Source organism: Emys orbicularis, chromosome 2, assembly GCF_028017835.1.
Source record: "Emys orbicularis isolate rEmyOrb1 chromosome 2, rEmyOrb1.hap1, whole genome shotgun sequence".
Classification (NCBI taxonomy): Eukaryota; Metazoa; Chordata; order Testudines; family Emydidae; genus Emys; species Emys orbicularis.
Genome location: NC_088684.1, coordinates 22,229,092 through 22,249,631, shown reverse-complemented (window position 1 = coordinate 22,249,631; position 20,540 = coordinate 22,229,092). Strand labels below are relative to the sequence as shown.

Genomic DNA, 20,540 nt, shown 5'->3' with positions numbered 1-20,540 from the left:
CCTATATATGTATCCCAAGCCTTTTTCAAACCTAAAACTGGGCTAGAACTTGAGCAAGAACTGCTTAAGAGATATGGGTCAGTGCCACTTGCATTCGTAGCGAGAAATACCCCAAGCCTGGCCTCTCATGTAGTATTTCAGCATTTCTGCTTCCAGTCCCAGCCTCACATCCAAAAATTTGAAAACCATTAAAAATGGTTCAGTTTGAATTTGGTCAGAGAAACGAACAATGGTTCAAGGTATTGGGAAAGGTTCTTTTTTTTGTTTGTTATGAAGTACTTTGCCCATTTATAACAAAAACACCAGGCCTAGATCAGAACAAGGCCCACATTTGAGTGGCAGAACCAGATGGCTGTCTAAGAATCACATGGATCCATGCATACAAAACCTGTTGTTGTAAGATTCATAGAGATGTTCACTATGTATTTGAAGAGCCAGGATCCAGTCTCAATTTTCATACCATCAGAAGTGCAGGGCTTCAAATGCAGTTATCTTGGTTGGGTGCACAAAGTGGGTATTTTCATGTACGAATGGCCAGTTTGAGGCCCAGCAAGTCAGCGGTGTTAGCAAATTTCTAGTTTGTATTCCAAATTCCAACCTAATGTTGTGGTGTTTGCCTACGTAGCTTGGGCATATAAGGGTGAAATTCACCCTATGCAGAGCGCCGGCACAAGGTCTTTGGACCAGTTAAGCTCTGCTTACATCCTTAACTAGTGCATAGGCCCCCTTGTTCGTCTTTCGCACAGATGTGTATTTCAACCCCAATTACGTGCATGTTTTGGTGCCTGGCACTGTCCAGCAGATCAAACCCATAGAGCATGGAATTAGTTCTTTGTAAAATACTTGCTGCACGTGAAGAGTAGATATTTTCCCAAGAGAAATAGTTCTTCCATTTGAATTCTATATGTTTATCTACATATATTTAAAAGATACAAAAGTAATTAGAGCATATTAAATCAATATCTTGCTTATTCATTTTTTCTCCACACTACATCTTCTTCTTTGAATTATACTATAATTACAACAAGCCTTCACCTGGTAAATGTCTGTTATTTTACTTCCACGTCTAATCTTTCTGATTAAGTTTTTCTTTGGTAACTTAGCCATTTGTCAGCATCTGGGTTGAGGGCCTGAATGCCAAGTTTCAACAGAGAAAATGGGCCAGTGCCTCAGCTGGTGTAAATTGGCCTAGTTGCATTGAATTCAATGGAGATACTTGACTTACACCAGGAGAGGATTTGCCCCCAAGGTTGTAATAATTAGGTCATAAACAAAATATGGCATTTATAAAGGAAATGCTAATCTAATGCAATGCTAATGTATGCTATTATAATCAGGAATTCATTTCAGTTATCTTGGAACATGGCTTTAGAAAAAGCCAGCATGTTAAGGGAATAAAATTGAATGAGTGAGCAAATACGTGTCCTGGCAAGAAATAGCACCACAGGGGATGGAAAACTTCCTACATTTGCTTGGTTTGAAGCTAGCCTGAGGAGAAGCAAAGTTTAACAGCCTTCAGGACTACTAATCCCTCGCACACTGAATCCGTATTATCATGGAAATGTACAGACCTGTGTTTAGAAGCCTCCGGAAAGCAAATAATGTAGCAGCACTACCATGTGTCAGCCCAGCAGTTAGTCTAACTGCCATTCGATTTCTGTTCTTGGGGGAGAATGGGGCCCTTTTCTGTCTCTCAAGCCCTTAAAAATGAATAGATTTCCTTCTCATTAACATCTTCAGACACATTATGGCAACATCCTTTCAATGCTGTAGGCATAATTGATACTGTACTTTCACTCTAAGTCCTTATCCCCACTACTCAGTTACATTCTAGGCTGACATTTCTCCTGCTTCTTCTCAGCTGGAAAGTTTGAAGAAAATCCCTTCAGTTATTTTTTGAGTTTATTGATTGTGAAAAAAATCCACCATGGGTTTTTAGCTGTTCAAATGGTTATTGTGCTTTCTTCCCCCTTCCTCCCTTTCGCCAGGGAGAAAAGAAAAAGAGTTTGATTTGAAACTTCAAACTTGCCTGCTTTACTACATCTGGGTGGAGAGCGGGGAGGGTTGGACAGCGGGGGAAGCTTGAGAAATAAGAGTGGAAAAAAATATATACAGAGCACTGCACACAAGAGCTGTTAGTTACTTATTTTCCTTGTCAATTTAAGAGCCCCATCCTGCAAGGGGTGGAGCCCTGTGGGACTTCAGTGGGAATAGAGAACACTCAGAATCTCACAGCGGCATAGGTGCTGGAACTAGGGGTGCTGCCACAACCCCTGGCTTGAAGTGGTTTCCATCATATACAGGGTTTACAGTTTGATTCAATGGCTCTCAGCACCCGCACTGTACAAGGGTTCCTCACACTTCACACCAGAAGGCCCCTATGTGCCCACAAAGTATAGTTTTCACATGGGACTATCCCTGAATATCCACTCAGACTCTGGAGAGGGGAGAGAAAATAAAAGGAGAGCAATGAGAGAACTGGACCCTGCCCTTGACCTTTGCTCTAATAGATCCCTTTCTTGCCCCGACTAAAGCTTTATGAAATGTCATGGTTTTGGTTGCGCAGGACTTGTGAAAGTATTTTATGTGGAGTGGGGCTGCCAGTTTGATTTCCATGGGTTCAGGCTCCTATTGCAGCCACAAAGTCAAAGTGAAATTTATCCAAAGCTGTTGTTTTCCCTGGCTTCAAGGTGAAACCACTGAGTTTTCATGGTTTCTTTGAACCCCAAACCCTATTTTAATTCAGGTTCCTTGAAAATTAGATGGATGCTATATTAGTGATTTGACTGGTCTGGCATTAGGTTGGCTGCTGCTTCAGTTTCCCAGAAGGCATTGCTGAAGGCTACAGTCACATGATCCTTGGGCTACAAGTCCTATGATTTGAGAGGAAACTCAAGGTCTATCTCCCCCATGACAGACCCAAACCAAAACCTGAATTCCAGTCTGTATCTGTGTCTAGAATATATAGAACTGAAGCCCTGGATACATGTGCTTCCAAATTTGAGGGCTCAAAATCCAGATCCAAATTTGAATTCTTCCCAAGTTTGTGGTGTGTGGATTTGGCTGTTCTAGAAACATGAACTATGAACTCAGATCCTAACCCAGATCTAGGATTTTAGTTTCAGGACTATCTCTCCTTCCAGTTTGGTCAAAGATTGTTTGAAAGATCTGCTAGCTCTTGTGAACCTTTTCTCAAAAATGGGTTGAGTTCCAGACTCTTAATTAAACCCAAAACCAGTGAGATTTGTTTCATAACAAAAGGTTCACACAGCTCTTCTTCCAACCCCACCACAAGGAAATGCTGCTGGCCAGCAGCCTGCTTGTCACCAGTGGTACAGACTCAGGGATTTGAAAACCAAATCCAGATGTGAGGGGGAATAATCTGACCAGGAGATGCTGCTGTTGAATCCCTAATCTGGAAGGATGGAGCAAGTGTCCCATGGACCTGATCTTCCTCTGATTTGCACCAGTTTACATCCGTGTCACTCACTGATTTCAATAGAATGACATTTTGTGAGCTCAGCATTGGGCCCATTGCGTGAAATACATATTGAAACTTTGGAAAGTAACAATGTAATTTCTTCTCCTCTGCCTACACACAGTTTTTGTACCAATTTAACTACTGGTTTAGAAACCAATACAGGCACAGCCCTTAGCGTGGATGCAGTTATTACAGGATAAAACTGCTTATATCCCTCTTGCTTGTTTAAATGGACATATATAAGTAGTTTTATATTGTTAGAACTGCGGGTTCCACTGATTTAACTATATTGGTTTCTAAACTCATACAATTAAATCAGCACAAAAACTGATCAGCCCTAAGGTGTCTATGTCTGTTGTTAGATATGATCCCTACTGGTTTCTGTGGCTGCGTTTTTCATCTATGTCAAATATCTTGGCTTGGAATGGTGTTTCGTATATTGAGTGGAAGGGAATCTCTAATGTGCCTTTCTTTAACAGGTTATGCACAACAAGCTGATCGGGAGCTTATTGATTGGTTCCTTTAAAGTAGATTTGGGGACAGTGTATAATCAGCCAGGTAGGAGATGCATTTTCTAACTTCTCTTTTGTTTCATATGTGTTTTTTCTGTTGTTTGTCTTCTTCAGTCACGTGAATCTCTTCTTGGGGCCATCACAGAGTGATTCACCAAGGTCCAGGTTTTCAAAAGAGCTCATCTTCTGTTTAGGCACCAAAATAAATGGCTGGAATTTTTTTTTTTTTTTTTTTTTTTTAAAGCGCTCAGCATGTTGCATGCTAAGTGTTGCAAAGTTAGCTGCAGAAAACTAGGTGTTTTTGCAAATCTGGCCCTTATTTAGGTGATTAAATGGAGTATGAATTCTTATGAAAAGCTGGCCCCATTTGTGTATGGTGAGCACTTGAAAATCTGGTCCCGTGTGTTGTATAAGAGGGGAGGTCAGGAAGGGAATGGGGGAGATAGAGAGGAGACTGGAAAAGGGACCATGTGGGACGGTGAAATGAGAAGAGAAAAACAACAGAGAAAGACAAAGGAAGAAGAGACAAAGCAGGAGAGAGAGGGAAAGATCCAGCCCATTTGCATCATCACCTCTAGAGCTGTTAAGCACTTTCTGAAATTTTAAATAAACAGCCCAGGAAGGAATTTCGCTGATTTTCTCCTACCTCACATTTATGACCAGCTCTATGAGTCACAGACTGGAATTGTGGTTCTAGAAAACAAATATCTACACTGCAGTACAGTTTTTAATGTATTTAACTTCTCAGCATCCCTGTGAGGGAGGGGCATGCTATTTTATAGCTAGGGAGTTGAAACACAGAAGCTATGTCTTCACTGCAAAAAAAACTAACCCTGCGGCAGCAAGTCTCAGAGCCTGGGTCTACAGATTCGGGCTTGTGCTACAGTGCTAAAAATAGCAGTGTAGATGTTCCTGCTCAGGCTCTCAAACCTGGTGAGGAGGGGAAGTCTCAGAGCCCGAGCGGGAATGCCTACACCAGAGCATTAGCCCGAGTCTGTAGACCCGGTCTTTGAGACTTGCTGCTGGCCTGTGGGTGTTGTTTTTTTTTTTTTGCAGTGTAGACATACCCAGAGAGACTAAGTGCCTGACCAAGGTCACACAGGAAGTCTGTGGCAGATTTAGGCATAGAACTCTGTCTTTTCAATCCCAGGCTAGTGCCCTAACCACTGGACCATGCTGCCTCCCCAGTTACCCCCACGAAGGGCATTGCCATGGGTGTTTTGTAAATATGTAAATAAATATCCAGGTGTTGAAGGGGTAGTGGTAGGAAAACAGAGCTGTAAATACAAATGAGAGGGGACAGAAAGGAAGGCCGTAGTGCTGCATTTCCTCCATTTCACTCATTACTCTAACCACTCAGAATATGGAAGACACAGGCCCTGTCTGCACTCTGTTTACCAGGCTATACTGGGCAGCGGGTTTACCCCTTATAACTGTCCTACTATATAAGGCCATTCAACAGAACTGCCCCAGTGGCTCCCTCTTTCATATATTCCTCTGAGGTAGTCAACACAGAGGGAAATATTTCTGTCTATGTTGATCAAGAAACCCTGGTTCAAACCTGGCTAAGAGCAACCTTGCTTAAACAGGACACTAGCCATCATTTGGAGAGGGCTGCACTGGGCCATACACTTTGACACTGAAAGCCTCTAGCAGATTCAGCTTTCAGCTTCTTCCCTTGGGGCTTCTCTTTCCCATCCTCCCACTGTTTTCTTCTGAATCAGCTGCTGTGCTTGTGCCTTGCCTGTAGTTCCCATCTAGGGCTTCACTGAGCAGCACTTCACACTGCTCCTCCAAGCGTGTTTATTTCCACTGGTTCACATGCCTGTGCCTCTCCCTCGCAGTCATCCACCACTCACCATTATTATCACTTGAAAATGTTCTTGGTTAGCAGGAGTGTTATTCTCAGGAAAGTACAAACATTGTTTGCAGCTCTCTGACTGCTGACATGCATGCTACGGTGGGCGTGTTTGTGCCAGCTGCATGCCCAGCATCAGAGCCCTTAGAAATTGTCCTGAGTTGTGTTTCATAGAATCACAGAATCATAGAACTGGAAGGGACCTCAAGAGGTCATCTAGTCCAGTTCCTTGCACTTAAGGCAGGACTAAGTATTATCTAGACCAGTGGTTCCCAAACTTGTTCGGCTGCTTGTGCAGGGAAAGCCCCTGGCGGGCTGGGCCCATTTGTTTACCTGCCGCGTCTGCTGGAAGCGGCGGCCAGTACATCCCTCGGCCCGTGCTGCTTCCAGCAGCTCCCATTGGCCTGGAGCAGCGAACCGCGGCCACTGGGAGCCGCGATCGGCTGAACCTGCAGACGCGGCAGGTAAACAAACTGGCCCGGCCCGCCAGAGGCTTTCCCTGAACAAGCGGCGGAACAAGTTTGGGAACCACTGGTCTAGACCATCCCTGACAGGTGTTTGTCCAACCTGCTCTTAAAAATCCCCAATGATGGAGATTCCACAACCTCCCTAGGCAATTTATTCCAGTGCTTAACCACCCTGACAGTTAGAAAGTTTTTCCTAATGTCCAACCTAAACCATCCTTGCTGCAATTTAAACCCATTGCGTCTTGTCCTATCTTCAGAGGTTAAGAAGAACAATTTTTCTCCCTGCTCCTTGTAACAACCTTTTATGTACTTGAAAACTGTTATGTCCCCTCTCAGTCTTCTCTTCTCCAGATTAAACAAATCCAATTTTTTCAATCTTCCCTCATAGGTCATGTTTTCTAGACTTTTAATCATTTTTTGCTCTTCTCTGGACTTTCTCCAATTTGTCCACAACTTTCCTGAAATGTGGCACCCAGAATTGGATACAATACTCCAGTTGAGGCCTAATCAGTGCAGAGTAGAGCAGAAGAATTACTTCTCATGTCTTGCTTACAACACTCCTGCTAGTATATCCCAGAATTATGTTTGTTTTTTTTGCAACAGCGTTACACTGTTGACTCGTATTTAGCTTGTGGTCTACTCGACCCTCAGATCCCTTTCCACAGTACTCCTTCCTAGGCAGTCATTTCCCATTTTGTATGTGTGCAACTGATTGTTCCTTCCTAAGTGGAGTACTTTGCATTTGTCCTTATTGAATTTCATCCTATTTACTTCAGACCATTTATCCAGTTTGTCCAGATCATTTTGAATTTTAATCCTATCCTCCAAAGCACTTGCAACCCCTCCCAGCTTGGTATTGTCTGCAAACTTTATAAGTGTACTCTCTATGCCATTATCTAAATCATTGATGAAAACATTGAACAGAACTGGACCCAGAACTGATACCTGTGGGACCCCACTTGTTATGCCCTTCCAACATGACTGTGAACCACTGGTAACTACTCTCTGGGAATGATTTTCCAACTAGTTATGCATCCACCTTATAGTAGCTCCATCTAGGTTGTATTTCCCTAGTTTGTTTAAGAGAAGGTCATGCGAGACAGTATCAAAAGCCTTACTAAAGTCAAGATATACCACATCTACCACTTCCCTCCATCCACAAGACTTGTTACCCAGTCAAAGAAAGCTATCAGGTTGGTTTGACACGATTTGTTCTTGACAAATCCGTGCTGACTGTTATTTATCACATTATTATCTTCTAGGTGTTTGCAAATTGATTGCTTAATTATTTGCTCCATTATCTTTCCGGTACAGATGTTAAGCTGACTGGTCTGTAATTCCCTGGGTTGTCCTTATTTTCCATTTTATAGATGGGCACTACATTTGTCCTTTTCCAGTCTTCTGGAATGTCTCCCGTCTTCCATGACTTGTATTAGCTTGTATGTTTTACAGGTCATCAGTTTTGTGACAAGTGGGCACTTCTCACAGACCCTGCTGACATTAGGACAGGAGCCAAGGGATACCTGAAGTGTGATATCAGTGTTGCTGGGAAAGGAGACACGATACAAGCCAGTCAGAAAGCAAGTGATGCTGAAGAGGAAATTGAAAAGTACTGTAAAAAATTTCCTTACTTTGCATCTGTCAAAGAAAAAAAAAATCCATGAAAAGTCCTTTTCTCCTGTTTATAGAATACATGCCTTGCTTGTCTAATCTGGGATTGTTTTAACAAAAGTCTCTATGTACTGCTTTGATGTGCTGGGAGGGGGTGGGGGGCAGGAGAGTTCTTCTAATTCCACCAGCAAATGAAAGGGAGGCATTATTGTCAGCCCCTGCCTCTGAGGGCGTTCATTCTCATCTCAGGATACTGCTAACTCCCTGCCTGAATGACTTTACTCTGGGGCCATTTGAAATATTTCTGAACAGCAATTTTTTGCCTGGAGAATGCACCAGATTGCAGCAAACTTGAGGTGTTTTTTTAAAAAACAAAACAAAAAACCCAATATGACAGGAAGATATTCCTTATCCTTCTATTGTGTGTGTGTGTGTGTGTGTATTCTTTATATACATGTACAAACACCACCCCCCATTACAAGTTACACACACCGTATGCTGTGCTGCCCTATCACTATACTCAATATATTTTACAGGAACAAAATATAAACATTTCTAGCAGGGGCACTTCATAGACATCTGCTTGCCAAGTGGTGTTGCCACCTTCTGCAGTTATGGTCACTAGAGAATGCTTTTATTTAGGTGGAAAAACAAGTGCACACTTCATGTCCCCCATTCCCATCCCCCGCCTCTGGGACACAGTATTTATCACAAGTTACGCTGTAAAAAAATGGTGTGACCTCTTTGTTAAAAAATTGTCTTGGAATCACTTCATTGTCTAGCTGAGTTTTCATTCTGAGGGAAATGGCTTTTTTTTTTTCTTGTAGGAACCTCTTGATCCCCAAAGGATTTCCATCTGAAAGACCGTGGGCCAGATTTTACGTGAGAATCTATAAAGCAGAGGCGCTTCCAAAGATGAACTCCAGCATCATGGCTAATGTCACCAAAGCATTCATGGGTGACAGTAAGGACCTTGTGGATCCGTATGTGGTGGTCATGTTTGCAGGTCAAATGGTAAATTGGGACTGTATTGCTCAAAATGTAGGCCTTGTTTCCTGGCAGTTGAGTTACTTGCAAACGTTAAAGCTGGATGCCCTTTTACTTAGGGCAGGTCTACACTTAAAACACTGCATCAGCACAGCTGCACCGATGCAGCTGTTCTTCAATGAAGACGCTCTAAGCTGGGAGACAGCTTCTCCTGTTGGCTTAGTTAATCCACCTCCACGAGAAGTGGTAGCTATGTTGGCGGGAGAAGCTGTCCCACCAACATAGCACAGTCTACATCAGCACTTAGGTCAGTATAACTACGTCACTCAGGGGTGTGGATTATTCACATCCCTGAGCAATGTAGTTATACCAAAGTAATTCTGTACTGTAGACCAGAGCTTAGTGTCTTGAAAAGTAGGATGAGTACATTCTTTTGTCATCTTTAGTGCCCAAATTGCTCAGGACCTGAGTAAATTGCTGACTTAATACCAGTGGTATAGTAGTAGGGAAAATAAAGTGCTGTAGATTCACATTAATAAAACATGAAGTCATGATGCAGAAAAACTACACACTGTGGTATTATGCTAATGCGATACGTCTAATTCGCTTACAGTCACGAAAGGCTAAAATTCCCAAGCTGTCACAAGCTGGATTCTAAGGCTGCAACTTTGCTAATGAATTTCATAGCTCTCATTCTGTACTCTCTTCTGACGGTAGCTGTGGTGGAAGCTGTACCGCAGACATAGGGCTCTAGTGGCGCTGCTGTTTTTATTATTGTCCCTACAGATGAGGCCTGTTTGTACTGTAATTTCCACCATTGCTACCACTGGTGGAGATTCACTCATGCTTCATTCGGGCTAGGAAGTTTGCTAGTGCAGACAAGGCCCAAAGGCCTAGTTCTTGCCTTATGTAACCTTTGGGTGAGCTAGAGTTCACTTCACTGCCCTTCTCCAGTGCCTAAAAATACCCGACTCCCATAGAAAAGTAGCTGGAGACCCACAGGTCATTCTCTAAGGATTTTCAGCAAGGATTGCATAGGGTCAGCCTCCCCACATTTAGGTCCCAAAAGGAACTAAAGAAATGAATTTAACTAAAAAAACTTTATAAAATCTTATGATAAAGAAACAAATAATAATCTAATTTTTACAGCATAACACAGCTATTTTATAATCCACAGACATTATCTTCACAGTTATACATAAACATAAATGAAGAAAAATTAAAATCTGAACAGTTCGATCCCCACAGAAACAGTGAGAAGAAACTGAGAGTTCCCAAAAGCTTAGCTTTAGTTCACCTAAGTCTCAGTTAGAGTCTTTGGTCACCAAATCTATACAATCTGCTGAGTCTAAGGGTATGTTTACACTACCCGCTGGATCGTCTTATCTAGTCTAGATGCGATAAATTGATCCCTGAGCGCTCTCCCGTCGACTCCTGTACTCCACTGCCACGAGAGGCACAGGCGGAGTCGACGGGGGAGCGGCAGCAGTCGACTCACCGCAGTGAAGACACCACGGTAAGTTGATCTAAGTACGTCGACTTCAGCTACATTATTCACGTAGCTGAAGTTGCGTAACATAGATCGACTCCCTCCCCAAGTGTAGACTTGCTTGTAGGAATCTTCCATTGGGATCCAGGCAAACTCTTCCTCTGATGAAATCACTGCTAGCCAGTCAGCGAACTGATTAACCAACCACTCAGTTAAGTCACAAGTGTATAGATTTTAAGAAAACCCTGTTACAAGAAAATAGAAAACTGAGAATAGCAAAATATAAATGACTCTTTCCCCATTAGTTGGTGACTCAGACTAGTTGAGACAATTTAACTAAAACAGTTTGGCTAAAATCAAAACAACATTCAAAGCATACAATTAAAATAGAATAAATTATTTTTCCCTCCGAGTTTCCCCTTGCTATAATTACCACTGCCCATACTGCCCCGTTAGAGGGTTAACAATATCACTAACCTGCTGCAAAATACTTCCGAGTTAGGGACAACAGCCTGCTTCCTGCTCCTGGGCTCACCTTCTCCCAACTCACACAGGGCACATGGCCCTTTGTACAGCAGCTGCCCTGACTGCTCACCCTCATGGAGTCTGACCCCAGCAACAGGGAATCTATTGGAGCAGGGCCGGTGGAAGGATGTTTCACGCCCTAGGCGAAATTTCCACCTTGCGTCCCCTCCCCATCCCTGAGCCCCCGCCCTGAGCCCCCCCCCCGCAGTAGCTCCCCCCCTCCGCCCTGAGGCACCCCCCTGCCCCAGCTCACCCCTGCCCCGCCTCCTCCCCGAGCATGCTGTCACTGCTTCACTTCTCCCGCCTCCCAGGCTTGCGGCGCCTAAGCTGATTGGTGTCGCAAGCCTGGGAGGCGGGAGAAGTGAAGCAGCCACGGCGTGCTCGGGGAGGAGGCGGGGTAGGGGTGAGCTGGGGCGGGGAGTTCCCCTGCGTGCCACTCCCACCCTTGCTGCAGGCGGCCCTCCCCGCGCTCCACTGCCCCAGCTCCCTCCGCCTAAATGCCGGTGGCGACCGGGGCGGCCGAAGATCCGGCCGCCGCGGTCGCTGCCAAAGAAAATGGCGCCCCCCAAATCCTAGTGCCCTAGGCGACCGCCTAGGTCGCCTAAATGGTTGCACTGGCCCTGTATTGGAGCAGACCCAAAACTACCACACACAATTCCAGCAGCTTCTGGATATGGAGTGCTTAATCTGCCTAGCAACAATGACCCAGACACAATTCACTCCTACCTCCCCCCAGTGGGTCTCTTAAAGAGATATCTCCCTGTTAGGCACATGCGTTACACTTACACCAGTTTTACTTTCGTGTAACTTAATTGATTGGCATGGAGTTTGTCTTCATTACACTGGTGTAACAGATCAGAATCAGGCTGAATATTTACACCCATATTTTTTCATTAACTTTTCAAATCTGTTCATATGGAGGCTTTTGCAGAAATTCATTTTGTGCATGACAAATGCATTGCGACTGCAAATGAAGCCATTATTGCAGACTTCTAGCTTCCTAATTTGCACCCATGCTTTCAGTTCACATGCACAAAGCTGACTTTCTGAATATGTAAAACTTTACACCCGAAAAAAAAATGTGGGTGCAAATATCTGACCTATTTGTGGGTTTGTGAAAGTCTTTGTGCACAGTTTGGGTTTTCTGGAACACAGTTCTAATTATAGGGGTAGGAATTATCCAGTGGTGTTTACTATCGGATGCGGGGTTTAGGATTAGGGCAGACCTCCCACAAGTCCCAGGTTTTGCAGAACTGTCCTGTTTTAACCCCCAGATGAAGTGAATATTTCCTGCATTCAGGGCCATCCAGAAAGGGGCAGTTTGCCCTCGGCCTCTTGTTTGAGAGGGCCCCAAAACTGAGTGGTGTTGCAATCTGGTGCACAGCATTGCAGCACCACTCAGATTTGGTCCCTCCACCCATCTGGAGCAGACAGGCCAGTCCTGAGTGATGTTGCATCTTGCTTTAGCCACATGAAAAGTCAGGAGGCATGAGTTAGGGCAGATGGATCCAGGACTGCATGGATCCACTGACTGTTCCCCTGAGAACTAGGAATGCAAAAAACAATACTACAGCCAGAAGTTGCAGTAAGGTCGCTAGAACAGCCCTGCTTTCACTTTCAGGCCTAGGTGGAGGATTCCTGCCCCTTTGGGCCCTCCCTGACATGCCCAGTCACATGGGGTGCACACTGCAGCCAGGACTTGCCTCATTCTAATTTAGTTCCTCCTTTTAAAGGTAAACTAAAATAATCCTGCAAATAAATAAGTCGAAATGGGTCACAAGTGATGCATAAGGCCTTGTGCTAGCCTTCTGCACAGGGATAGATTTCACCTGACAGGCGACAACTGCGCTAAAGTACCACTGTTCCTTAGAACCAAAGTTTTAATTTAAAAGGCCACCTCCATATTTGCAGTTTTGCATGGCAGAAATATCACTCTGAGTGCACAGAGAGGAATTGAACTGGTATATTGAAGAGTTACACATCAAACTAAACTCTACTAGTTCTGCGTGAGAATTCCAAGGCCAGGATGTAGCCCTTCATTAAATACTTAGGAGAAAACAAAGAAGGAAACTCCCACAGTAGTTATTGCAATGTAGCATTATGCTCTGTGTTAGCACTGACTAATAGAAAAGCAGAGATGCTTTCAAGTTTCAGTAAATATACTAGACTGCCAGGGCCAGCTCCAGGGTTTTGGCCGCCCCAAGCAGCCAAAAAAAAAAAAAAAAAAAAAAAAAAAAGCCGCGATCGTGATCTGCGGCGGCAATTCGGCGGGAGGTCCTTCGCTCCGAGCGGGAGTGAGGGACCGTCTGCCGAATTGCCGCCGAATAGCTGGACGTGCCGCCCCTCTCTGGAGCGGCCGCCCCAAGCACCTGCTTGCCAGGCTGGTGCCTGGAGCCGGCCCTGTAGACTGGAAAACTGTGCTTAAAAATTATTTTTATTTAGACCACATGTTTTCTCTGCGATAGAAGAGACAGGGCTTGCTAGAGGACTTTGTTACACTCAGCATTGTTCTCCAGAATCTGGTCTAGCCTCAAGGTCTAGAGCTGCTGGTCTTTCATTTCAGGGACGAACAACAGTGCAAAAAAACTGTGCTGATCCTGTGTGGCATGAACAGATTGTCTTCAAGGAAATGTTTCCCCCGCTGTGTCGAAGAGTCAAAATCCAGGTGTGGGATGAAGGCAGCATGAATGATGTGGCCTTAGCCACACACTTCATAGACCTGAAAAAAATCTCAAATGAACAAGATGGAGATAAAGGTAAAGAGAAAAATGTTTGTTATAAAAACTCTCCCCCGCCCGTAGGATAAAATTCACCAGCATGATGACTGGATACTAGTTAAGACCCAGTTAAGGACTCCAAAGGGCTTTAGTGAGGGGTAGGCCTTTTGTTGGTTGTATGAAAAATCCTACTTTATACAGAGCTGAATCTTTTTGTGTGTTTAATGGAATGATGTCGTCCCCTTTGTTACAAAGACTCCTAAAAATCATCATTTTGATCAGTATCTAAAAGGATTCTTACCCTTTCTGGGAATGTGGCAATGATCTGTTTCCGTGTGGTGTTTCTAATTCAGTTAGGGTCAAGTGATGTGAATTCAGGGCTAATGCCAAAGGCACTTGCATTGCCAGGCAAACAAGTATGGATCACTTTTCAGGGGCAGACCAGCCTTCTATTTCTGATCTACTCAATGGCAACTATTTGTTCCTAGTTACTCAAAAAGAGAAAAATAAACCATTATAAAGTGTCCTAGAGCTAAATCCTCTCCCCAGCTCCCAGTCCAAGTAACAGGATGGGCATTGGAACTCCTGGTCCAAGGATAGGGATCTTCCCCCCACATCCCAGTCTCAATCTGCAGAGCATGAAGGGAGCCACTCCAGGGCTCTGGCACCTCTCCCATTCCATCGAGGGAATTGCTGGAGGAGACTCATTGTGGCAGATAGTCTGTTTCATGCTGCACCACCCCAGTCCCTAGGTGACAGTACATAGGTTTCCCCTGTGGAGCAGTGCTCTGCACTGTATTGGGGTATGCACACGAGTACAGCCTCCCCAAATCCCATTCTGCAGCTGGAGGGACACCAGCACCCATAGAAGTGGGGCCAGATTGAGCCCCTTTATGAGTAAAACTCTCAGAGAACAGAGTTCTGCAAACAATGTGTGAGACAGTGAGAGCTTGTAATGCAAATGTTGTAAAATATGCATCATCTCCAGGGTTCTTGCCTACCTTTGGACCAGCTTGGATCAATCTCTATGGCTCACCTAGGAACCACTCCCTAATGGACGACCACCAGGAGCTCAATGAAGGTTTTGGGGAAGGCGTCTCCTTTAGAGGCCGCCTCCTAATTGAAATTGCAGTGGAGATACTTTCAGGGGGAACGCAAGAGTCTAAATTTTCAAAGATCATCAAAGAGATAAAGTTACCTTCCAAAGATAAAGACTCCAAAGCATCTAAAGGAAAAGAGAAAACAGACAAAGCAGAGGATGGGAAATCATCTTCTCCTTCAGACAAGGCAAACTCCACTGAGGCGGAAGTTGAGCCCTTCGATGTGCCCGCTGAGGTGAGTTTAAAATTTAGAGATTGATTGATGCTTGGTTCAAAGTATGTAGCTAATTGACAAACCAAGTCATGCAGTCAGGTCTGTAACCTGGATGTGAATCACCAGAGATGCAGTGGGGTTCATGCACTCACATCCAGTTACAGGGTTTGCCATGCAAATGGATCATAAATTTATATATGTCATTAATATCATATACTGAATAGGATGGAAATCATTATTTGCTATAGATACGGTACAAGCACCCACATATAGGCTTTGCACACATATAGGAAGACTCAGTCCCATATCTTCCTATTGTGGGGTTTCTTGCACCTTCTTCTCAGACATCTGGTGCCAGGGCCACCCAGAGGATTCAGGGGGCCTGGGGCAAAGCGGGGGAGCTTGTACTCACCGGGTGGTGCTCTGAGTTGGCGGCGGCGGTGGCATTTCGGTGGCGGAGGGCCCTTCAGTCACTCCACATCTTCGGCCGCACTGAAGGGCCCCCCGCCGCCGAAATGCCGCCGGGTGAGGAAAGGGATTCTCGGCCAGGGCTCGCGGGGCCCCTGCGGGGCCCGGGGCAAATTGCCCCAATTGCCCCCACCCCCACCCTCCCGGGCGGCCCTGTCTGGTGCTAGCAACTGTCAGAGACAGGATACTGGACTAGTTGGATCATGGGTCTGACCCAATATGGCAATTCCCATGTTCTTAAGTCCTAGACCTGAAGTGTTCACCATCTAATGTTGAGTAGCTTTATTTAAGCACCCACTTTTAGTTTTGGGGTGTCATAATAGGACACACACATTTAAAAATTAGGTTCCTCATTCTCTCTTGGAAATAAACTGTTTCCGAAACAGTGGGTGGATACCAGCAGTGGCTTTACTGTGCATTCATGCGTTCAAGTGCACCCACAGAAATAATGAAACCAAGGGTGCAAAAATACTGAATGTTTTTGATACAATATTGATAGGCTTCACGTTAATCATATTTGGGTATAGACCCCCCAAGAGCAGAACTGCATTGAGAAAACGTACATTTTCACAGGCAAATATAGACTCCTTCTGGCCCAGTGCAGAGGGGAGGCCCATGGGCAAGAGTGAATCTGCCCCACACTCACCCCACAGCAGCAGCTCCTGTCTCGGGCGGGGGAGGGGGAGCTGGGCCTGGCTCCCCACTCTGGGGATTGTGCCTGGGATTGCAGCACCACTCATTACGATGGAGGGACAGCCAGGCCAAACCTGAGTGGCGCTGCAATCCGGTATGCCAGGTCGCAATGCTCAGAGCAGGGAGCTGGGCCCAGACCCACAGGGCAGGAACTGCTGCTCCAGGGTGAGTGTGGGGTGGGCTTTCTCTCCAGCCATCCCTTTACCTGTGGCTTCTCCTCCACACCAGGCTGGGATTAGGGTTGTGGTACTGGGGCAGAGCATGCTGCTGCTGGTAGCTGGCGCCCCCTCAGCAATTTACTGAATTGCACTCATTGAATTGGGAGGCTCCATCCACCCCTGGTGGGTACCCTTAATGGGCATCTGAGCATGGCTGATAAAAGGCTCTACTGTGTTAGAAAACTTTGTGATATGAAGGGGCAGAACCTAGCCTTTCTCAGGTCTATGGCCATCAGCATTTCCTTTCTTTAGGAACCTCTCTCTTTATGGTCATTCAGGATGGAGAATGCAGCTTGCAGACTGCCACCACAGTAGTGAGGGCCATCTTCCCCGAACTAGGGCCAAATTGTGTGCTGGGGTAAATGGATATAGCTCCATTGCCTTCAGTAGAATTTCACCTATTTACACCAGCAGAGAATTTGGCTCACAGTCATTAAGGCCACTAGCCTCTCCTCCTTTAATTCCCTCCTCGAGGCCCACTTCTGCTGCAATACCTACAAGAAACTGGCAACTAATAATATCTAGGAATCGAGCCAGCGGGGATAGTTGGGATTGATAGACACTGGGTCTGATTGTCTTCCTTTATTTATGCTAATCAGTAGTAGCGCCATTAAAGTCACTAGTGTGAAACTGGTAGAAGTGTGAGAAGAAGCAGCCCAACTGCATGTTTTCCCCTCTCTCTTATCCTTCATGTGGCTTCTCTTCTGGAATTGCGAGTGTAACACCGACAGATCCCAATCGTCGGCAGGCAGGATCGAACCTGTGGCCTCTGGAGCTTAGTGCATGAGCCTCTATTGCATGAACTAAAAGCCAACTGGCTATTAGCTAAGGCTGTAGAGCAGACTCATTTTATCTCTCTCTCTCTAAGTGTCTCGGGTTACACGAGCTCTTTGGAGCAGGGATCACAACTTAGTATGGGCAAGATCTTCAGCTGCTGTAAATTGGTGTAGCTCCATTAACTTCATACAAATTGACTTAGACTGATTTACATCAGCTGGGGCTCAGTCCCTTTCTGTTTTAAAAGGGTCTAGCGCAATGTGAGAGGAAGGGGGGTCCAGTGGCTACGGCTCTAGACTGGACTTGGAACCCCAGGTTCAATTTCCTGCTCTACCACGGTGACCTTGGGCAAGCCATTTAGGTCAGGTCCTCAAAGGCATCTAACTCCCATTGATTTTAATGGGAGTTAGGAACTTAAATACCTTTGAGTGTCTGTAACTCAGTTCTCCATCTATTAATGAGGCTAATGGGGTGTTCTGAGGATAAATACATTAAAGATTTTGAAGTGCTTAGATAAAGTAATAAGGACTATAGAAGTATCTCACGTAGATAAATAGACACTACTATAATGCCAATTAATAGTAACAATAAAGATTTATTACAATCAAGATAATTGTTAGCAACTGGTATCTGACTCTCAAATTCAGAATGAATAAAATGCAATAACACATCTCCATCCTGTTTGATATTCTTTCCTTGCTGACATTCAAATATATTTCCTGCTGCTGTAGACAGAATCATTATGTTACTGACATGTAAAAGGGAAGTCAAGAATGCTGGAGATTACAAATAAATTGAAAAGTGATAAAATCTGCAACATTTTTATGAGGTCTCTCTGCAGATTGGGGTAAATCACCGTGCCTCATAATCTGACATTACTGACTGAGCACAACACCAAGAACATAATGAGCATTCAAAATTCATTACTTTTGTAAATGGGAATAGAAGTGTGGGGCACAGATTCTGAGTCCTAGTTTCACTCATTGCCATATGCTTCATGGTAATGTTAAAAAAAAATCATGCAACAGGGAAATGAAAACTGAAATTCAACTGCAATGCATTGTCTTTGGTAGTTTTACTATGACATGCTGATATTTCTTTCAACTTAGAGCTATCCCCTGCAGTAGTACACTGCATACTTATTTCAAGACATATATACGTTGGGCTGTACCAAGAGCGGTTTGTTCCTTTGAGAAAGGCAGGCAAACAAGCATTAAAATACACATGGTTTCTTTCGTTCATTGCCCCGTTACACAGTCTTTTAGGAGACTCACTGGGCCAACTTGTGCTTGGATTTACACTCAGTAAATCAGCATTCCCACAGTGAAAGAAAATATGAGAGAACTATCCATACCATCACTGTGCTTACAGCCTTTGAACAACTAACAGTGTACTGGGGTCTGATCCGAAGCCGATTGAATGAGAAGACTCCCATGGATTGCAATGGGCTTTGGACTGGGGCTCTGATACTGCGAGGTGCTGAGTGCTTCCTGAGAAGATGCTGAGCACCTTCAAATCTCATTGACTTGAGAATGCTCAGCATCTCCCAGGCTAATATTCTGGAGTGCATTACCAGGAGTGTTGTATGTAAGATGAGAGAGATAATTGTCCTGCTTTACTCAGCACTGGTGAGGTCTCAGCTGGAGTACTGTGTCCAATTCTGGGCACCACACCTAGGAAAGATGCAGACAAATTGGAGAGAGACCAGAAGAGAACCATAAAAATAATAAAAGGTTTAGAAAACCTGACCTGTGAGGAAAGGTTAAAAAAACTGGGTATGTTTAGTCTTGGGAAAAGAAGACAGAGGCAGAACCTGATAAAAGTCTTCAAATATGTTGAGGGCTGTTATAAAGAGGACAGTGATCAATTATTATCATTCCCACAGAAGTTAGGACAAGAGGTAATGGGCTTAATCTGCAGTAAGAGTCATTTAGGTTAGATATGAGGGAAAAAAAGTGTAACTATACAGATAGTTAAACAATGGAATAGGCTTCCAAGGTAGGTTGTGGAATCCCCATCACTGGAAGTTTAAGAATAACTTGGACAAACACCTGTCATTGATGGTCTGGGAGGTTTACTTGGTCCTGCTACAGCAGAGGGAGCTGGACTAGATGGCTTCTTGAGATCCCTTCCAGCCCTACATTTCTATGATTTTATGAAGTGACTCTGAGGAGCCACAAGGGGGCAGCACAGATGTGAAAACTCTAGGGTCGGAATTCATTAGAATGCTATATACTGTAGTGGAACTACATCATTGCTCGGAAGTTATATTGCCACACTAAGTTTAATATGACTTATTTCAAGAGAGTGAAATTTCACTGTTGCACTGAAACAAAAATAGACAGATAATTTGAATGATTGTATGACAGTAAGTGAATGTGCTGAAACCATTCATAGAGACGTCTATGCAGTGCTTAATTTGTAATGAAAGAGGTGCTGGGGATCAAGCAATTAGATGCCGAGGCTCAAGCAAATTTTTTATTTTCATAACTAATGTGACAAGCCCAGAGGCGCTGGGGCTCAGCCCTGGCAAGCCCTGGCACAAATTAAGCACTGCTTCTGTGTACTAAGAAAATAGTAAAAGATAAAACCAATGTCATTTCCCCCCCACAGATCCACAAAGAGGACTCTGAGGAATTCCTGCTCTTTGGGGCATTTTTTGAAGCCACGATGATTGACAGGAAGGTTGGAGATAAACCAATAAGCTTTGAGGTTTCTGTTGGTAAGGATGTGTAAAACGCTTCTCCAATGCAGGAGTTAAGTCTCAGTGCATCAAGGTGACTATGTTATTGAAGGGGCTGACTGCAGAGAAATACCTGTAAATTTCAATTCATCTCTGAACGTCATGGGACTGGGTGTCACAATTTTTCTGGTGTTTCCTTCTTTCACTCAATCTGGAAGCACCGAGCCTTTGTTGCTTTCAGTCACAGTTGGATTCCATAGGTCCAAATCTTCTCATCTAGTGCCATCTAGCATAGTAGACTGTGTCCTGGGTATCTCTGTGAGAGGGATGAATCACAAGGACTATTCGCCCCAGGCTGCAGATCACTGTGCAGCAGCTACTGCAGCTCCCATGGCTCTAATGGATCCTCTCTGCAGGGGATCTGGCCCAATCCTACCGACACCCTGGCCCTTCCTGCATGCTGGTATAGAGGAGGTCAGTGTAGAGCTGAGTCCCACACCACACACACAGGTGCACCTCCTCTAAGAAGCCTGGCTAAATCCTGCCCTCTACTGGTTCTGCTGCACACGGGGTCCTCTGCAGCTGTGGTGGCGGGGCCAGGATTTGCCCCAAGTGCAGCGTAAAGAGAAAATGAAAGATCTTTTTATAAATGTTAGCTGAACATTTCCAAACCTCAGAAAGATCAGTTCCAGGTGAAAGCCTGGATCGAACCTGATTTCACCTGAAGGACTTTGCCCATC

General features: G+C 44.6%; 1 protein-coding gene across 1 annotated transcript in view; it reads left to right on the top strand.

Moving 5' to 3' along the window:
* The window catches only part of FER1L6 (fer-1 like family member 6), a 178,617-nt gene that overhangs the window by 81,513 nt on the left and 76,564 nt on the right, over nt 1–20,540 (top strand). Inside the window, exons 7-12 of the mRNA XM_065397689.1 lie at nt 3,961–4,039; nt 7,771–7,927; nt 8,757–8,943; nt 13,494–13,686; nt 14,636–14,982; nt 19,731–19,839. Coding sequence (XP_065253761.1) covers nt 3,961–4,039; nt 7,771–7,927; nt 8,757–8,943; nt 13,494–13,686; nt 14,636–14,982; nt 19,731–19,839 — 1,072 coding nt within the window. The remainder of the gene's footprint in view (nt 1–3,960; nt 4,040–7,770; nt 7,928–8,756; nt 8,944–13,493; nt 13,687–14,635; nt 14,983–19,730; nt 19,840–20,540) is intronic.